The following is a 21,769-nucleotide window of genomic DNA, read 5'->3' as shown; positions in this document are numbered from 1 at the left end:
TTCTAGGAGGGACCCAAGGAGGGCTTCTACCTTTAATAGCACAGGGAAGTAGTGGTGATGCCGACCTTCAATCCCAACATAATATTAGTTGGGACTTAAACTCCAGTCGTTTACACAGTTCTAGTCCAAGTCAGGCCGAGAAGTACAAAGATTTGTCAAATGTGGACTTGCAAACTTTCTTGTGCAAATTTTGCCTAGAATGTTTCGTTGATAAAGGGTTGTATGAAAGGCACTTGATACATGTACATGGCCTGGACATAGTGGCATTCTGTCCCGAGTGTGACAAAACATTCAAGTCGTGGTCTGGATACAACATGCATGTTAAAATGCATAATAAGTCGAGTTGTCCAAAGTGTTCGTATTGTGAGAAAGTTTTCCAAAGTAATGCTCACTTGCAGATTCATATGAGAAGTCATTCAGCTGTGAAGCCATTTGTTTGTCTGTCCTGTGGAAAAAGTTACAAGCACAAAAAGGATCTCAACACGCACGTTTGTTATAAAACCAAGCCGATGTAGATGTGTAATTTGTTGTACAAGGAATGTCCTGTTGAGAATCATCAGTGTACTGTATAGACAAGTATTCAAGTAGTATACACAAGGACCTCAAACAGATGATGAATATTCATCTAGTAAAACCCAGGCTCATCTGGGTTTTTTGTGTGTTTTTTTTCAATCTTTCTAGTGGAATCCCGTGTTCATTGTGCAATGTATACCCCAGAATGGCACCGATCAAAATTGAAAGTTTCGTTTATTGTGAGCCATGTACTACATATCAACAACAAGTATCCAGTTGGTTTCAGATCAATAATAAGTATTAATTTTCTCCCAGATATATATATATATACTACCGATCAGTAACGATTCTAGATATTAGCTACAGATAAGTAACAGATCTGGTTCATCAAGGTGTACAGGTGAAGGAAAAACTGGTTGTGTGTGATACACTGGAAATCAATAAGAATCTAGTCCATTGTGAAAGTTCTCGCTGGAAAAATGTAAATGAGTGTCAGTATTAAAAGATGTGTATATTGTGTTTGTATAGAGAAGAGGTTCAAGTATTTTGAAATTAAAGATTTTACTACAAAATAAATCTGAGCCTGGTTTTCTCTCTATTATATAGGCACGGTGAAGTATCCTGAAGTGCCGTCAGATGATTATGTTAGTCCATATGGTGATCTTTCTGCACGTCAATGTTTTCTCTGCAAGTTCTGCTCCTTACTGTTCAAAGACAAGCAAAGTTACAAGGAACACACTATGTCTGCTCACAGTCTAGAATATCTGGCCTTCTGTGATGATTGTGCCAAGGGGTTTAAGTCTGTGCATGGGTACAAGACACATCGCAAGATGTACCATAGCACCATCGAACATAACTTTCCCAAGTGTAAATATTGTGGCAAGCAGTTTCCGTGTGAGAGTCGATTGGTTATTCATGAGCGATGTCACACAGGAGAGCGCCCATTTCTGTGTAAAGCTTGTGGCAAATCCTACAAGCAAAAACGTGATTTGCTTGATCACAATTGTAAATGTGTGAAGGTACCAGCAGGGAACTGACCTAGTCTTGTGTCCAGTGTATATATCTAGAAACAGAATATTTCTATTTATTTAAGTTAAACTTTTACATTGTGATGAATGAAACGACTACAGGATATTTTTTATTTTTGTTTAAAGTAGGCGATCGTGAACTTTTAGCAATGTTGCTAAAAAAGAAAGTTTGTCAAGCATTTTGAAATAAAAGTGACTCGAAATAAATCTTAGTCTGATTTTCTCTCTATTATATAGGCATGGAGAAAAACCCTGAAGTACCATCAGATGAATGTTTTAGACCGTTTTCGGCTAGCCAATCGATTGATGATCTAACACTCGGCCAGTGTTTTCTCTGCAAATTATGCTCTGTTGCATTCCAAGACAAAGACAGTTTCAAGGAGCACAGTATGAACATGCACAGTCTAGATTATGTTGAATTTTGTGATAATTGTGCCAAGGGGTTTAAGTCTGTACGAGGCTTCCAGAATCATTGCAAGATGTACCACAGCACAAGCGAAAACAACTTTCCCAAGTGTCAATATTGTGACAAGCAGTTTCTGTGCAAGAGTCGATTGGTTATTCACGAGAGAATCCACACGGGAGAACGCCCATTTCTGTGTAATGTTTGTGGCAGGGCATACAAACAAAATTATGATTTACTTAATCATAACTGTAAAGGAAACAAAAGCTGATGACGTAGACCAGAAAAATATTTCAAAATGTCTCGATATATAATATTAAAAAACCCTGCTTTGATTCAAAAGATAACTTCAGTCAACAAAATCAATTTTACTTGCACCACATCATCAACAGTTGTAAAGGAATATTTTGGATGCCCTTTTCGGGTCATTCAAAGCTTTGAAAAGGATTGAAATGGGAGTATAACAAATTGTATATAAAAGCACCTTCATCATGGGTATTTTGCGTCAGTTGAACTTTTATGTACATAATTAGGAAAAATCGGTTGTGAGATTTATTGGCCCCTACTGTAGAAAATTCTTTCTTGTATTAACCAGGACCACAGCTTGGCCAGAATTACTACGGGGAAAGTCAGTCGGACAGACAAGACCAGTATGGGCAGGACCCAGCGTTCTCTCTCAATGCTTTGTACCAGTCGGCGTATGACAAAAGTCAAGCTGTATTTCAACCCATATCAGCCTGTCCTGTTTGTGTTGGAGCTCACTTCAATAGCAAGCCCGCTCTTGGGCAGCATTTGAAGAGCGAACATGACGCTCTGTTTGTGGCTATCTGTGTTGAATGTGGTAAGGGGTTTAAATCCCAGTCTGGGGCTAACCATCATAACCGCCGCTGTCACCAGGACAAGGCAGCATTGGACCAGTGTCAGACATGCGGGAAATACTTCACCTGTCTCAGTCTACTACGCATACATGAACGATGCCATTCAGATGCCAGAAACTTTTTGTGTACAGAATGTGGAAAAACATACAAACACAAGAAAAACTTGCAGAGTCATGTTTGTATTCCAGTATCAACTAATAGCTAATTTGATACAGTGGATATGTGAAGGTCAGAATACTTTAGTGTCTCAGGCTATCATATTTAATGCACTTCAGTTCACAGTTTGTAAAAAAGTAAGTTTCCCCTAGCTAAATTAGGATATTCTGCCATAAATAAAAATTGGTCTTAAAAGTAAACATGGAAGCATTTTTTTCCTTATACATTTTGTTTATCTTTTTAGGCTACGCGAGCTGGGGTCCGGAAATTAGTTTTGAGAGTAATGATATAGAACCGAAAGGCTCGCAGCAGGATATATTGGGGAAATACGATTGTCCCGCTTGTAGAGAAAAGTTCTACACTGCAAACGAACTTCATAATCACTTGACTTCACACCTCACAGAAAACGGTTTCTACTGCGTTGTCTGTAATAGCCATTTCCCCTGTAGAAGTTCCGGGGCTAGGCACTTGATGGATATTCATCACATGGGGTACGTGGCGTTCTGCAAACACTGCAACAAGTGTTTTCGGTCTAGCGGAGGCCTGAGTCTGCACCAGAGGTTACACCCCGACTCAAAGGGTAACAAGTGGTGTCCCATTTGTACTGTTTGTGCCAAGCACTTTCAGACCGAGAAACACTTGCAGAGGCACATGAGGAGCCACTCCAACTCTAAGCCATATGCATGTTCTGTGTGCCAAAAGTCGTACAAACATAAGGAGGGATTTGATGTGCATATCTGTCGGCCACAAGTCCAATTGATGCCTAAATACTAACTGAACATGTTGATGATTTAACTGTAAAATTGTTGACAAACAAATGAACCTGTTAAGTTTATGATGGATGTTCTACTTGATGCATGTGATATGTTTACTTAACTCTACGTCGTTTTGTGAAATAGTTGTATAAATATTAACAAAGTACCATACAAAGCTGAACTTATTTGTGAAAACGCTTGTGTGAACTGGGGGTCCACTGTTGAGGGATTTACTGGTCAAAGAAGACATTTGAATGATCTGGGTGTATTTTTGTGTTTTGTAGGCCCCGCCCATTCTACGTGGGATTCTCAGGTTGACCTAAGTATGACCTCAGTTGACCTTAGTTTGACCTCAGAACAGGACCAGTCCCAGTTATGTAAGCAGTATGTCTGTCTGCACTGTAGTGACTTGTTCTCATCCAAGAAAAAACTGCAGATTCACAAAAAAGTGCATATGAGCATTGGCCAGATGGGGTTCAAGTGTAAGCCATGTGGGCTGACTTTTGCGGAAAAGAGGAAAAGTGCCGAACACCAGATGGTTGTGCATGGTTGTGGTTTTATAGGATTTTGTAAACACTGTGGTAAAAGCTTTTACTCGGGTTGGGGTTTGAGCTTACATGAGAGAATGCACGACTCTTCAAATGACAGTACAAAGTGTGCTTCATGTGATGTGTGCGGGCGTAAATTTCAGACTGAGGCTCACTTGTTGCGACATCGGAAAAGTCATTCGACCATTCGTCCTTTCTACTGTGGTGTTTGTGGGAAATCCTACAAGCATCGTGAGGGCTTGATAGGTCATGCCTGTCGTCCAAACCCCAACATTTCTGAGGATTGTCAAGCTGTGTACATTGATGATTCCAAACATTTGAATGATGGGGATCACTTGTAAATTGGTGCGTAAAATAGTCATTTTTAAATACTTCACAGCTTTACCAGTGCTGTGAAAGATAAGACAGTTATAAAAACCTACTTGATATTCTGTTACTATTTAAAATTCCCCAACTAAATGCCATTAAACTAAAGCTAGATTTAGTACATGTTGATACTTAAAAATGGACAAGATGGGAGGGGGGGNATTCAGACAAAAGTGAATATCAAGTTTCATGGGACTAAATCTGTTTGTTTTCTTTATAGCAACTGAAACAAGCTCGGGGAATGAACAATTAGAGAGTGATGCCAGCAAGGGGATAGTTCCATTTGATCTGTCATTGGCTACAGGACAAAGGTCACATGTCAATTTCCGTGGATTCCACAGACCTAGTATGAGCACTAGTTTGAAAAGACAGACAAAGTGCAAACAATGTGGAATATTCTTAAAGAATCAAAAGGAAAAGGACAAACATGACATCGAGAAACATAGCTCAGATTTGGTGGCCTTTTGTACAGAGTGTAATAAAGGGTTCAGATCGGCCTGGGGTTATGAGGTGCACCAAAAGATTCACCAGTCCATGCAGGGTAACCCTCAGTGTCCAATGTGTGCCCACTGTGGGAAATACTTCCAGACCTTCGCACACTTACAAAGACACATGCGAAGTCATTCCACAGAAAAACCTTTCACATGTAATGCATGTGGAAGGTCGTATAAATACAAGACAGCACTCAGTACACATAACTGTCACTGATCCCAGATGCATTTAGATTCAATAGTCTATTAACCTTTCACCACTGTAGACCATAATGGACTCATCCAGATCAATGCATGGTAGAGTCTTACTAAAGTTACATAGGGTTGAAAGGGTCAAGACAGAGTTGAATCCTGTGTATGTATAGTGATATGTAGATTTGTTTTCTTGGATTAATTCCAATGAATTGTTCAGTTTTATTTTTGCATTGGAAGTTGACGAAAATCTTTTGAGTATATTTTCCTGACTTATAGCTCTGGCATTGTTCAGCCAGTATTGGGCAATTACCTGAATAAAATCATTTATTTGAAAACTTGCAAGTTTTATTTTTGTCTTTTACTCGCGAAAAATAGAAACTGTTAAAGAGTAAAACCACCATTCTTGTCTCGTTGTAGGGGTCAACATAAAGCCAGAACTGGCCAAGACCTCTCGAGTTTGTGTAGACGAGGTTTCGACCTTGGTAGGCGATGGAAGTGAGATGACCTCTAAAGGTCACCATGAGGGTGTATGTTCAGAGCAGGCTTTGACCTGTACCAACTGTGGAAAACTTTTCAAAAAAGAGGTGGCAAAGTTACAACATGAACAAGAATGTCATGAAACATCAGACAGCCTTGTTGCTTCTTGTCAAGTCTGTGGAAAGGGTTTTAAATCTGTATGGGGATATAGATGTCATATGAAAACACACGAGATACTGCATGGTAACACGGACAATTGTGTCGAGTGTTACTTTTGTAGGAAATACTTCCAATCGCCATCACATCTACGTCGACATATGAAAAGACATTCCTCAGAAAGGCCCTACACCTGTAGCAAGTGTGGCAGATCTTACAAACACAATTTTGCTCTGATCAAGCATATCTGTCGGAATTAGACTTGATTTGATGATATATGAACTGTAGAATAGAAAGACTTAACATTTCTTCATGCTTATAAAATTAACTGACATACAACAGTTCTATTCACATTTGATTCCTTGAGATCGGTTGATCACAATTCAGTTGAAACAGTCATTTCAAAGATTTCTCTTTGTCTATTTCTAGGGGAGTGCGAGGACTCTCTTTCATTCAGGTCGTGCCAGGGATTAGATATCCAGAGTGTCCAACATGGTCACCCGATGAGATGTGACAACTGTGAAGTTGTTTTCTTGGACGAAAGCGCGAAATCGAAGCATGATCTAGAAATACATGGCGTAAAAGCATTCTGTGGGACTTGTAGAAAGGGTTTTCGATCAGTGTTAGGTTACCGGTACCACATGAAGCAGCATGGCATATCGTATGGGTTAACCAAGGACTGCTTTGAGTGTACATCTTGTGGCAACTTCTACCCGACTGTGTCGCGACTTCGCCAGCACATGCGTTGTCACTCGGAAGCTAGGCCCTTCACTTGCAAAGAGTGTGGACGTGCATATAAACACAACAATGGACTCAAGATACACACCTGCCATGGAGCAATACTTAATGACTGATGTACACGCGCGCTTACATGTGGATACGGAGTCTGATACAAAGTATTTGGAAAGGATTAAAATTGTCTTTGTTGTAATGAAGGGGAAATAATAGTGTAAAGTTTTGTTGACATATCTAGTTGTGTATTAGGTCATCATTCCAATTAACGCCCATTCTAAGATGCGTGTTTGTTTATATTTTTAGCTGTATATCGGGGTATACAGGAAGAGGTTGAGTCCGGACCACCATTAGCTTTCCAGAATTTTGAACCAGCAGATGTGAATTTTGATACTTGTGGGATTCTTGTAAAGCAAAACAAATTGGTGAAATCCCATGATGAGAGAGAAGTTGACGCTGTAAAATCACTATGTGGAACCTGTAGAGAAGGGATAGGTTACAAGTTTAACAGAAAGGGGAAAACTCAAACTACATTTGAATGTGCCTTGTGTGGCCAGTACTACTCTGAACTGCGTCCTTATATCTGCTTCAAGTGTAGGCGTGCATACAAGTACAAAAATGGGCTCTCGAGTCATGACTGTCCTGGAGTTTAAAGCTAATTGAAACTTGAGTGGAAGATATTTTACTATCAGGAATTGAAAAGAACGAAAGAAATGTGGGTGTGAATTCATACAGGTTTTATTGAAACAAAATTCATAAACCACTTGAGGGACAATTTATATATTACCATTCAGTTTTGTCTTGCTCTTGGTGTAACATTTTGCATGGGTTATCTTGCATTAGTTGTACTCTTCACAAATTAATAGAAGTTATAGTCTTCAATTTCGGTCATTAAAATCGATCTGTTCTTTATTTGTAGGGTACAAAATAACTCCAGACATGGAAGTGTCCACTTTTATGGCAGACAGCTATATGGGAAAGCTGGATACCACCATGGGTGTCTCACATTCTTATGATGAAAGTTTAAACCAAAATGAAAATAGAAATGAGTCTGATAAACAGATAGTAGCTACCTGTGCTATATGTCAGAAAGGATTTAAGTCGACCTGGGGATACAAATGTCATAGCCGAATCCACGCCATTTCATATGGCAAACTTGACAATTGTTGCAGATGTAAAATTTGTGGAAATTTTTACCCAACTTCAGCACGGCTACGACAGCACATGCGCTGTCATTCTGAGGACAGGCCGTTTATCTGTAATAAATGTGGACGAGCTTACAAGCACAACTGTGGTCTCAAACTGCATACCTGTTCAGGAGAAAACGTTCAGTAATGAATGTGTTCTCGTTAAATCTCTCTGTGTTTGAAATATTCCAAGAATTTGAGTTGTAATTACCCTTCAATCTTGCGTTGTCCAAGACATGTAGCTTACTGTCCTATATGCTAGAAAGAATTTAAATGTTATTTTGGGATACAAATGCCGTATAAAATTTGAAGGTTACCCAACAATGGCAAGACTAAGCCAGCTCATGCAGTCATTCTGATGAAAGACCTTTGTAAAAGATGTGTTCGTGTTTATGAATGAAATAGTGACATGAAGATGCATACATGTTCTTCATAGGAAAAAGACAACACCCTATTCATCATTACGTACGATATTACAAAGACTTCAATCATATTGACTAGAATTAAATAAATGGTTGATGGTTTACACAAAAACTAAAATTACACATGTGGATATCTTTTGATGAAAATGGTGTAAAATGACATTTGATAGGTTGAAATAAATTAACTTTTAAATTAAAGGATCTTATTCTTGTATTTGTAGGACAGAACGTAATTCCAGTCGCGGATGTGTCCACTTTCTATACGGAAAATAACTGTGTAGGGACTCTGGATTCCAACAGTGCTCATCCTATTAGTTCGGATTGCTTTGATAAGTTTTTCGCTGATCTTAACACAAAAGACCAATTAAACTTCCAGGGCTCCGTGTCGGACAAGGGTGTTGTAGCTACTTGTAACATTTGCCAAAAGGATTTCAAATCACTTTGGGGATACAAGTGTCATGCCAGAATTCACAATATATCGGCTGGGAAAATCGATGACTGTTATAAATGTTCGCAATGTGGGAAGTTCTGTCAGTCGGTGTCGCACCTCCGCCGTCACATGCGTTGTCACTCGGAGGTCAGACCTTACACATGTGACAAGTGTGGGCGATCATATAAACATAACTGTGATTTGAAAATACATGCATGTCCCAGAGAACCAATGCAGTGGTGAAATGGGGCTAAACACTTTTAAGGTATTTTTGAGAAAAGATAATCCGTAAAAAGGTGTACAGTTTTCTGTGAAAACAATTCTCATTTACTGAAAAATGATGGATAAGAGAAGAGAGTTTCTGCATTAACTGTTCTGCATACAAAGTTGTATACATTAGTTACAGTTATCTTTGTTGGTTTTGCTCCATTACAAATTTGTAACTAGATTATATTATACCTATTTTAATAAATAATAATAAATGCCGAAAAATGTGTTGTTTTGAAACTGATAAAAGTCGTCCAATTTAATGGTCATTTACAGAAGTGTATTCTTGTATTTGTAGGCCAGAATGTAATCCCAGACCAGGAATCGTATTTCAATGCTGACAGCTTTATAGGATCAGTGGATGCAGCGAAATCAAAATTCTCAGATTTGTTCGATGAAAATTCAGTTAACAAAAATCAGTTTGCAAAAGGCCCTGTAGTAGCGACTTGTGGTGTTTGTAAGAAAGAATTTAAATCGGTTTGGGGGTATAGATGTCATGTGAAAATTCATGACATTTCATATGGCAAACTTGACGAGTGTTTCAAATGTACAACGTGTGGGAACTATTATCCCACCACAGCACGGCTTCGTCAGCACATGCGCTGCCATTCACAAGAACGGCCGTATGTCTGTGGCAAATGTGGACGTGGTTATAAACATAACTGTCATCTCAAGATGCATACCTGTTCAGCTGCCAACGACAAATGACATTTACCATAATGGCCAGTCTTCTGTGTTTTATGTGTTGTGAATTGCACTATTGCTAAACTATTGTTTTGTGACTTTTGAAATTGTAGCATTCAATTCATGTCGTATTGTGGATTTTTTTGTCCAATAAAAAAAAAGATCATGGACAATTTCAAACAGTTGTCATTTTATTTTTACTTGTAGGCAATCACCAGTCCCTTTTTGACTCTGGACAAGGAGTAGGTTACCAGTTTGGGCAGTTCGACATTAGCTACTCGTTTTGTCAAATTTGTGGAGTAGATTTCGGCACTGAAGTTGCTAAATCAGAGCACGATACAGAAGTTCATGGTGTAAAAGCTTTCTGCCAGATTTGTGGAAAAGGGTTTAAGACTTTGTTGGGGTTTAAGACCCATCAGAAACAACATGATATATCTTTAGGAAAGACCAATGACTGTTTTAAATGTGATACTTGTGGAAATTTCTTTCCAACGCCATCTCGACTTCGCCAACACATGCGATGCCATTCCGACATTAGACCCTATGTGTGCAATAAATGTGGGCGTTCGTACAAACACAATTGTGATTTGAAAATTCATTCATGTCTTGCTGAGAATATTCAGTAGTGTAAGGTACATATGACCTGAGAAGTAGTCCTTGAGATAGACGTAAGAGAAAAGTACTGTTGGTGGGATTATAAAGAAATGTTCAGTGTTCATTTATTTGTTTGTAACGAAATTAAACATCGCAGAATGAGTGAAAGGGGCATTATGTTGACGAATAGTAAGGCTTTCAGCAGTCCTTGGCAATTTATTTAAAGATTTTATTCTTATATTTGTAGGACAGAACTTAATGCCAGAATTGGATACCTCCTCTCTCAATATGGACAGCTATATGGGAATGTTGGATTTAAGTGGTGCTCAATCAAAAAACACAAATTATCTCAATGAAAGTGAATTTAGAAGTGATCAGTCAAAATTAGGAGAGGCATCAGTTGTGGCAACCTGCCATTTATGTCAGAAAGAATTCAAATCACTTTGGGGATATAAGTGCCATAAAAAGATCCATGCCATATCACTTGGTCAGCCAGATGACTGTTTTAAATGTTTTGAATGTGGGAAATTCTGTCAGTCTGTGTCACATCTTCGACGTCACATGCGCTGTCACTCTGAGGAGAAACCGTTCAAGTGTGGAAAATGTGGGAAGGCTTACAAGCATAATAATGGTCTCAAAGTCCATCAGTGCCGCATGTCAATAGAGCCCAGTGATCCCGTAGGTCAGAAGTACAGGATGGTCGAAGATAGAAAGCTACAGTATAACTTTTCAAATGTAAAACATTAAAGAATAAACCCATGTGTTATACCAACACTGAACTAAAATTCTTCTGTATCACAGGGAAAGCATGAATATTTGCCGTGAATAGAACTTGCTTGACTTGCTGTGTTTCTGCTTTATGGCGTGCTTTATTGTATCAGAAAAAAACATTCACAGGTCTTTGTTTGGTGTCTTTGTAGGTTACGAGGATGACAAAACACTTGGCTCCTATGTTATTGAGGGAATGCTCGAATCAACAGGTCATATGTCCAGATTGATCTGTGAAAGTTGTGGCATTGTACTCGACACCGAAAATGAAAAGTCAAAACATATGTCATTGGTACATGGATCTGATAAACATGTACTCGATTCAACTAGTGAACAGTTGCAATTGTCTGGTTTATTTTGTGAAAGTTGCAATGTGGCATTTAACACAGAAAACGAAAAAGTCCAACATATGGCGATGGTGCACAAATCGGGCAAGAATGTCGTTGCGACGTGTAATATCTGTGGGAAGACGTACAAGTCTATCTGGGGATATCGTTACCACCAGAAGAGCCATCAACGCTCCTTTGGTAAAACCAGTGGCAGTTGTCAATGTAAAATTTGTGGCAAGTTCTTCCAGTCACGGTTCTACCTCCAGCGACATTTGAAGAGTCACTCAACAGAACGGCCACACACCTGCCAAAGATGTGGGCGAGCATATAAACACAGTAGTGGCCTAAAAATGCACCAGGCTTCATGTCTGGAACAATTGTCTCCGCATTCAGCGACATTTGGACATTAAGTGTTTTAGTCTATTGTTCTTGCACCAAGTGACTTGAGAGCGTTGTGTGGTGGCATGGTGGGACATTGAGTGGTCTAGAGTTGTGGGTGATGAAGTTGTCTCAAGATGCCAAGGTTTACATATGGCAGCATTTTAAGGAAACAACCTTTACTGTCCACTTTCTACATAAGTGGCCACCCAAACTGTTAATCTATATCTTTCCAGTACAAGGATATCGATACGGCTTATTTTCACTACATAATTATCCTATTAAATATTTATCCACCTTCTAAATAATTTGCGTAAGTGTTTTTGTGCATTGCCGAATAATAACTATCTTAATACCTTGTAAAAGAGGGAAATACTTACAGAGCATTGCTTTGTCTTTGTAGGATCAATGGAGGGTGGTGGAACTTTAGAGTCCAGTGTTGTTGATGGATTAATAGAACCGCCTGGTGGAAATATTTGTTGTAATGTCTGTGGTCTAAGTTTTACTAATGAAAATGATATGTCCGTGCACATGACGCAGATGCATCTGGATATTGCAGGAACTTGTAGATCTTGTGAAAAAAGTTTCAAGTCTCTTTGGGGTTATAGGTATCACATGAAACTCCACGAGAGATCGATTGGATTGACAGATTCTAATTGTTCCTGTCAAGTATGTGGAAAGTTTTTTCAGTCCTTATCATACCTGGAGAGACATCTGAGAAGCCACTCCTCTGAACGGCCATTTCTGTGCCCAGAATGTGGACGAGCATACAAACACAAATTTGCTTTGAAGAAACATTCTTGTCCTGGAAAGGAATATATGTCTTAAAATATACAGAAAGACGGCTGCAAATCTTGATTGAATATTGCATGCTCAAAATGACTTCATTGTCTATGGACCATGTTGATTGAAATGTACTTGTTAAGGGTTATTATTAGATGCTTAAAATTCACCTGGTTCACTCCCTCTAACATCTGTTAGATTTTGTTTCAATTTAATTTAAGGAAATGGTAAAAAAGACTTCAGTCGCATTATTTTTAGGGAAAGTTTCAGCATTGATAGCAAGGACCTTGAGAGGTTTCTGTATGATTCGACTCAAAAAATTATCATGTTTCCTTTTTTTTATGCTGATCATTTTTTTCTTGACTCATTTTAAGAAAAGATCCCCAAGACCATCCGAGACATATTTACAGGGCATTTGTTTGGTGTCTTTGTAGGTTCCATGGATGACAGAACTTTGGGGTCCAGTGTTATAGAAGGATTAATAGAACGGCCTCGTGGAAAGATTTGTAATATCTGTGGTCTTAGTTTCGCTAACGAGGACATACTGTTGATACATGAATCACAAGCACATCAAATAGATCAGAACATTGCAGGCACTTGTAAGACCTGTGACAAAAGTTTCAAGTCAATTCAGGGGTATCGATACCACATGAAACTGCATGAAAGATCAGCAGGAATGACTGATTCTAGCTTTCCATGTAAAATATGTGGCAAGTTTTTCCAGTCATCCTTCTACTTGGAAAGACATTTGAGAAGTCACTCGTCAGAACGACCATTCTCCTGTCCCGATTGTGGACGGTCATACAAACACAAATATGCTTTAAAGAAGCATACTTGCCCTGGAATGGAATATGGGTATGGAGGTTCACAGAAAGAGAGTTTCAATTTTTGAGCTGTAAGTGAAGGTTGCCCAGTGACGGTGAATATAAAAAGTAGGTTGTTGGTTAGAGCGTGGATTTAAGCTGCTGTGACAATGGGGACATGCACAAATTAAAGACAACACAATTCTTTGCACTTCTGCATGCTATTTTACTGTTTCCAACCGCCCAGTGTCCAGGTAGACAACTTATTTGTATTTGTTTATTTTTTAGGCCAGGAGTTATCTGTCCCTGACAGAGACATATCCCTGGGACAATTTAATGATCCGACAGCCAGACTTGGTACAGAGATCCCGTGCTTCAGATGCGGACAGTTCTTTTTGTGTACTGAAGATTTTCGAAACCATCCCTGTGTCAGAGACTTTGATGATAAAGTGCCGTTTCTTAATTGTTCAAAGTGTAATTTACTATTTTCAAGCAAAGCCGAAAAACAAACCCATGAGAACCAATGCACAGATGAGAGTGTAGTTGTGGCTACGTGTAACGTCTGTCAAAAGACTTTTAGGTCTATGTGGGGGTTTAGGTGTCACCAGAAAAGTCACGAGAGATCGCAAGGTAACACCGATAATTGTCACAAATGTTCCCAATGTGGAAAGTTTTTCACATCGGGTTCCCATCTTCGTAGGCATCTGAAAAACCATTCCGAGGCGAGACCGTTTGTTTGTGCAATGTGTGGGAAATCATACAAGCAAAAGTATGACCTTAAAACGCACTCTTGTCTCATGAAAGCGAACACTTGATATCATTGATGACAGCCTGGATGAAACTGAAAGTATTTCGTAACATATACTATCAGTAACATTGTAAAACTTGTGCGTTATGATTCATTGTTGTGTTTGAAGTTTGTTATGGGTCAGATCCCACTGGCTACTAGTAACGTGTCGAACAGTTATGAAATATTGGCCGAGAATGAGCTTAGCCAATTCTGAGCAGTGTTTTTTTAGCAGTTTGAGGAAAACCTTTTGGTGGAAAATCGTGCAGGCATATGTATTATTAAACATTTGAAGTACTTCATGAGGATATTTGTAATTTTCACTGGGTATCCTTGTATCAAAGTTAACTGGTGCATACATCTACACTGGATATAAAAAAAACCTGTGTACCAGTATTTAGTTGTCAACAATTACATATTTTGACACTTAAGTTTGAAAAGAAGAAATAAAATTCAAAACATTTTTGTTTTGTTTTAGGAGGTAATCCAGTATATTTTGACATGAAAGACGAATGTTTGGGACGACCATCACCCTGGGGGTCAAAGTTCACTACAGACAAGTCTTGTGTTTCCTGTGGACAGTGCTTTTCTTGTGTGGAAGATTTACAAAGTCATTCCTGTGAACAAGTGTCAGGAGTTCTAGAGCAGGATTTTGTTCTTGAAAATACATCTTCAAAACGAAGTTTGGGTACTAGGAAGCTTTATTGTGAGTCCTGTAAAATATTATTTGAGGACCAAAATAGGAAAGATCAGCATGATTTTGAAGTTCATAGCCATTTAAGAAACAGTGGGGTTGAAGAGGTTGTCGGTGTATGTAGTCTCTGTGGTAAAGAGTACAGATCTCAGGAAGCTTTCAGACACCACATGAACTGTCATCAGCCTTCCGATGGGTCAAGTAACCCCAGACAAACATTGCAATGCAAGTATTGCGGCAAGGTGTTTCAATTCTTCTCTTACTTGGAGCGACACATGCACCGCCACTCTTTTGAGAAGCAAAAAGTGTGTGATTTCTGTGGCAAGTCTTACAAACATCAGTCTGACCTAAACAGACACAAGCGTAAGAACTGTGCAGTAGCAGCAATGTCTGGCATAGAGACAACTCTCTGAAGGGTTCTGTAACCTACAACACTTCATCAAAGTGTGCTGTGGCTTAAACTCTCCGGTGATAAGTGTTAAATCAATCATTACATGTTAGTCTGTCTGGTTCTGATCATTTTCCGGTACTTTCTGAGGTCAACCATGTTGTAAAAAGAGTAGAACCGTTATGGCTGCCAAAAGTTTAATGTTCAGATTTTAAACAAAATTTTATTTTATTGTAGGTGGTAATCCAGTACATTTTGACATGCACAAGGAATGTATTGGAGGACCGTCATCCTTGGGGTCAAAGTTCACGACAGACAAGTCTTGTGTTTCCTGTGGACAGTGCTTTTCTTCTGTAGAAGATTTACAAAGTCATTCCTGTGTTTTGGGTACTGGAGAGCAGAGTGACCTTATGTGCCCGACCTTTTCAGCGGACTATACAATTGGTTCAGAGAAGTTGTGGTGCCATATTTGTCAAATAGGTTTTGAGGATGAAAAAAAAAAGAAAATTCATAACTTGATGGTTCATACGATAAATGCTGTTGGTGTATGCATTCATTGTGGTATTGATCTCTATTCTCAAGAAGCATTTAAGTCACATATGTTAAATCATACAGCTTCTGAAGGATACAGACAAGTTTTTAAGTGCAAATACTGTACTAGAGAGCTCTGCTTCTTCTCTCACCTGGAGCGACATATGACTTGTCACTCGGTACAGAAGCCAAATGTCTGTAACATATGTGGCAGGTCCTACAAGCGTAAACAGGACCTTCAGAAGCACCAGCGCAAACTGAATTGTTTTGGTCTGCAGGATTTTGACTCCTAGGGTTGTTGGGAGGAAATCAAATGTGCTGCCTCATCATGTTCTGGTCTGGATTAGAATACAAATTAAGTTTTGAAAGAAAGGCTTTGAAATGGTTCAATGCATCACATTATTATGCGAGTACATGCAAAGGAGGAATTAAGGAATATTTCCTTTGTTTTTAAGTTTGGCTGAATAAGTACTGTTCTTATTGGTCTGTGTACAGTTCAGCACAGATTAACTTCAGAGCAATACAAAATTCAACTAAATTAAAAAGAAATTAAATCTTCCGTCATAGTGAGAACCACCTAACTGTGCATGAATCTCCCATGAAATGTAATGATTGTAAATAAGATCACTGAAATAAAGGATGGGATATATTTGGAATTTAACACCCTCTATTCTTTTCGTTTATAGGCGAGGACGCCCTGGTTGATCATTCTTCACTGGGTACTATAATTGAGGGAGGAGGTGATATCCCCACACATTTATTTCTAAACCCCCAAGTGTTGAATCAAAAGCACAAAAAAGGCCCTGTGAAGATTAAATGCAAAATCTGTGGAGAGTTTTTCAATGATAGGAAGTCAAAAGCACAGCATGAAATGGAGGTACATTCGTCAGGTATGGTGGCCTTTTGTCAGGAATGTAATAAAGGCTTTTTCTCGCCATCGGGATACAAGTTTCACATGAGAATTCATGATTCCAAGATTGGAATCTCGGACAGTCCAGAGTGTCCAACTTGTGGAAAGTTCTTCCAAAGCAATGCTCACTTGCTGAGACATATGCGCAGCCACTCTCAAGAGAAGCCATTTTTCTGCAAGACCTGTTTTAAGAGTTACAAACATAAGAAAGACCTGCTGTACCATAAGGAGACCAGTAATCATATCTGAACTGAACTTTCAAGTAGATTGATTGGGACAGCCTCTCGCCTGCGATCATTTAGAGTTTAGTTCTACTCTTTTAATAGTACCTCAACTATTGTTGACCACCATCTTGCACTGAAATGGACAAATATGTTCAAAAGTTATTCTATTGTACAAAGTAAAATTAGTCCATGTTCCTCAGTTTCATTTTATAAAAAAGAAATTTAGCTGAAAATGTGTTCCTCCTGAACAAATTCAACTGAAAAGAAGACTTGAAATTATATTTTCATCAGAACAAGTTGTACTTGGTTCCTCCTAACAACGTGTTTTGTTTCATTCTAGGGATGGCCTCCTCTTCCCAGAATGACCAAAACTGGTTGAAATCATATGAGGGAGGATCATATGAGGGAGGATTTAGTCTAAATTTGGATGGTAGTGATCAGCCTGAGGATGGCACTGTTTATCAATCTCCCGTCCATGACCCTGTAGTTCCTACAAATCCTGATTTATACCCGGGCACTAATTTCCCACTCAGCGATACTGGTAATGTTTTGGCCCAGTGTGATGTTTGTGGGAAGAATTTCAGGTCCAGACAAGGGTATGACCTTCACATGAAAATGCACTCGTATACTCTAGGTCAAGGAGATGGTCCGCAGTGCAGTATCTGTGGAAAGCATTTTCAAACTAGTGCTTATCTGCAGCGCCACATGAAAAGTCACTCGTCTGAAAAAAGTGCGGAGTTGAAGCCTGCTGGTACTAGAAGTATTAAGTGTACCCACAGATGCCCCACATGTGGAAAGTATTTCCAGAGCAATTTTCATGTGTTGAGACATATGAGAAGCCACTCGCAAGAGAAGCCGTTTTTCTGTGGAACATGCTTTAAGAGTTACAAACACAAGAAAGACTTGCTTTATCACAAGGAGACCACACATCATATCTGAGCAGGGTTGATATGAGGGGATGGTTGTTCTATCTGAAATGCATTTAAAAATGTTTTCCTTTATTAGGAATGAACGTGAGTTATGTTGTGTGAAAAGCTAGGTCATTTTCCGAATCAGTTTTTCATGTCTTCAAATGACACAAAAGGGTGACCGGTATCGCTGATTCTAGCAGAAATCTATAAAAATTATATTCTATTTCATAGTTGGTATTGAAATCGGTTTTCCTCAATTCCACCTAATGGCCTATTTTGTTTCATTCTAGGGATGGCCTCTTCTTCCCAGAACGACCAAAACTGGTTGAAATCATATGAGGGAGGATTAAATCCTTGTGTGAAGGGGGGTCTTGTGTATCAATCACCTATCATTGACTCGTTAGTTTCCGCAACTCCTGTTGATAACCGGTTGACACATTTCTCATCAGAAGATGCCAGTAATGTTGTTGCCAAATGTGATGTTTGTGGAAAGAGTTTCAGGTCCATGCGTGGATTTGAACTCCACAGGAAAATGCACATGTATGCTGAAGGTTGTATAAACGGGCCACAGTGCAGGATCTGTGGGAAACACTTTCAAACAAAAGCTCACCTGCGGCGTCACATGAAAAGTCACTCCTCTGAAAAACCACACGTTTGTTCAGTCTGCAATAAGGCCTACAAACACCGAAAAGACCTTGCCCTTCATACAAAACAGACTCATATGTGATCAATACACAAAAAGAGAAGAAAAGAAAAATGTACTGAATTTGTACATGCATATTATTCCAATCTGAATATCGCTAATTTAAGATGTAGTTTATAGTATCAATATCTGGATTGTGTGTATCAGATTATTTGTTACTGCATCTCTTGAAATTACCTTTAGTGCTGCGATTTTTCTTTCAATAAATTATCCCACAATGGGGTTTCTCTTGTTAAGTTGTCATACCAGTTCATGAAGCAGGGAGTTTCTTTGATCACTTGAGTTTGTAAGTTGGTCAATTCCTTCACTGCACATAATAGCTTTAAATGGCTTATCCAATGAAGACTAGAGTGTAATGGTAAACAGCTATATCAATGAACACATCAATACAAAAGAGTGGGTTAACAATTAAAAGAGTATAGTGTAACATTGATTTTTTTTTCAATTTTAAATCTTGGTATTTTGTTATCTTTTCTAGGCTTACATTTTGCCCCTATGCCCAGAGCCCCGAGCCATGTAGTCGAGGCCATTGAGGCATTCGCTAGTCGGCAGGCAACGCAGCCCTGTCCTGAGTGCGAGCTGACCTTCCCCTCGCTTGACCTGCTACAGAGTCACTTGACCCTTCACAACAAGTCCACTTGGTGTTTGTGCTTAGACTGCGGGGCGATTCTCCGGGATAAGGCTGAGCTCAAATCTCATCAGCAAGTTATGCATGACTTCGTAGCTTACTGTGAACCATGTCAGAAGGGGTTTAAATCTGACAAAGGTCACGAGTTTCACCTGAAAATGCACGAGGGCAATGAATCACTTCCTAGATGTGAGCTGTGCATGAGGTGCTTTCAGTCTCGAGCACATTTGAAACGTCATTTACGTAGCCATTCTGCGGTCAAATCTTGTGTCTGTCCGGAGTGTGGGCGCTGTTACAAACACAACTTTGACCTGACCAGGCACATGCGTGTTTGTAAACATGGTCCAGCTATCAATTATGATGGACCCTTGTGAAAAGTTGGTGATGAAGCAAACATTATGATTGGGTAAAGGGGTTCAGGTGTAAATAGGAACTTCTTGAGGGGTGAAGAGGTCAAAGGTTAAAAAGAGATGTGACCAGGAGACAAAAACCTTTACAAATGTTTGTCATTGGAAATTCAAAGTTTCTGTTTGATTATTGAAGAGTTGATTATTATTATGAAAAGATATTCATGGTTCCAATTAATATTTTATTGTCTAGTTATTTTAAAAAATTGCACACACATTTGATGTTGCTGTAAAAGATGCTTGTATAAATGTTGGATTCATTGTGTTTCAAATAAAACTTACGTTTCACTAAATGTTCTCTTAGTTTGTTTTAGTGTTTTAAGTGACTGAAAATAATAAAAAAATAAATGATACAGAGCCATTAAACCATCAATTGTTTACAAATATGCGTTCAACAACACAGGATGTTGGAAAGAAAACTCACCTTTCAACAGTCTGCCCAATGTTAATTAAGCTTTTCACTGTAAATTCAGCTGTAGTGATATTTGTTGTCGTACAGAACTTGTCCTCATTTCAAGGGATGGAAGCTCAACAGCTGCTGTGAATATTCCAAGTATACAATAGAGAAACTGGACAACATGTTGATATATATTAAACAATGAAAAAGAAAAAATGTTTACAGATTATTTAAATAATGACAACATTTTGAGATTTTGTAAACATAAAAAAAGTGTTTAGAGATATAAAAATATAAGAAGACTGTTTGGTGTCTAATTTACAGATTTATCTACATAAACTCTTACACTCACTGACTATATTATTAACACCACATAACATAACATGACTTATATATAGAGCATGCATTGCCTTGACCTCCGTACAGATTTGACAAATGCTACAGTGGCCGATTCTCATTGCTGTTTTCCTCTCTTCTGTAGGGGCGCGGGGTACAGATGGGGCCCACCGAGGGATCACTACCAGTGTAAAATGCTCCATGTGTGGACATGTTTGTCGGCCCTCAGATATCGCACACACTGATACCAAAAGTGACATAATCCTGTGTAAACCCTGCCAAATGGCCCTCTCTCAATACAAGGATGTCTCAAAGGGACATCTAAGTTGTCCCAAATGTGGAAAACTTTTCATGTACGATTCGTTGCTGCAGAGACACTTGAGGACGCACTCGTCAGCAAAACCCTTTGTGTGTTGGTGGTGTGGTAGATGTTATAAATACGCTTTCCACCTAAACTTCCACATGAAGACATGCAAGGAAGTTGGAAATGCAAACCTAAGCAAGGACCTTCCAATAACATATAACCAAGACTAAATACGTTCAATAAGGAATCGGCGAGATCACGCATTGAAGCCAACGTTGGATGTTCACTTTATCTGGGTAGTTAAGACATTCTTATATGTTATTTCTGCACCAACTGCTCTTTCTTGATAAAAACAGCAATTTGTGATATATATAGAAAAAAAAACTTTGTCTATGTAAAATTATTATAAATAGAAAGCAGGCAATGATAAACAGAAAGCAGGCAATGATCTGGCTCTCTTTCTTCTCTGTCTCTAGGCGTTGGTGGAGAGGAAAAGGAGCAGAAGATTGAGGCCTGTGTGTGTTGCGGGATGTCCTTTAATTCCATAGATATGTCTGTCTGTCTGTCCGACACGCAGCAAGTCATACTTGTTTGTACAAAATGCAAGTCAACATTGTCCCAACCTAACGTCGCCATACCAAGACCAACCAAACCGCACAACAAACACTTTGAATGTCGTTTCTGTGGCAAGGTGTTTCAGTTTGGTTCTTACTTACAGAGACATATGAAGACTCACTCCTCCGTCAAACAGTTTGTGTGTCGTGGTTGTGACCGGAGGTACAAACATCAAGCTCATCTAAATGCACATATGAGGAGCTGCAAACAACTTCCCACTGGAAATCATTAGCTTATAGGCCATCTTTGCACAGAATTTTTTCAAAATGATAAAACAATTAAACTTTCTACAGGAAGTTGATGTGTATAGCAGGCAAAGGTTCGTTTGTTGGAATGGCAGAAAAAGTAGGTGCCTTGTTGATCAAGTAAGCTGAACTGATAGTGTACGGTCATCTGTTAGTGATAACGTGTCGTATGAATGATTCAACAAGAAATACAGGGGGAAAGCTTCCTAGAGTGTCCTTTGTAAGTGATTAGTTCAAGGTATAAACCTTTTTGATGCTCTATAGAAAAGAGGATCATCTTAAGGTTAAGCAGGGGGGATTTGCCTAGAAATCTAGATCACTGTTAAACTTCAGTTTTTCATTTTAG

At 39.0% G+C, this 21,769-nt stretch overlaps 1 protein-coding gene across 20 annotated transcripts in view; it reads left to right on the top strand.

The window, feature by feature from the left end:
* The window catches only part of LOC110459950 (protein sister of odd and bowel-like), a 102,190-nt gene that overhangs the window by 8,669 nt on the left and 71,752 nt on the right, over positions 1–21,769 (top strand). Inside the window, exons 5-6 of one of the 20 annotated variants that reach the window (XM_021512490.1) lie at positions 4,018–4,626; positions 4,868–4,886. The exons of 10 other annotated variants lie outside the window; for them this stretch is intronic. In XM_021512490.1, coding sequence (XP_021368165.1) covers positions 4,018–4,622 — 605 coding nt within the window. In that variant the 3' untranslated portion in view covers positions 4,623–4,626; positions 4,868–4,886. 9 more of the 20 variants (XM_021512500.1, XM_021512491.1, XM_021512493.1 and 6 more) reach the window with 9 other exon arrangements.

This window comes from Mizuhopecten yessoensis, unplaced genomic scaffold, assembly GCF_002113885.1.
Source record: "Mizuhopecten yessoensis strain PY_sf001 unplaced genomic scaffold, ASM211388v2 scaffold10275, whole genome shotgun sequence".
Taxonomy (NCBI): Eukaryota; Metazoa; Mollusca; class Bivalvia; order Pectinida; family Pectinidae; genus Mizuhopecten; species Mizuhopecten yessoensis.
Note: the sequence above shows the minus strand (reverse complement) of the source record. Positions and strands in the feature narration are given on the sequence as shown.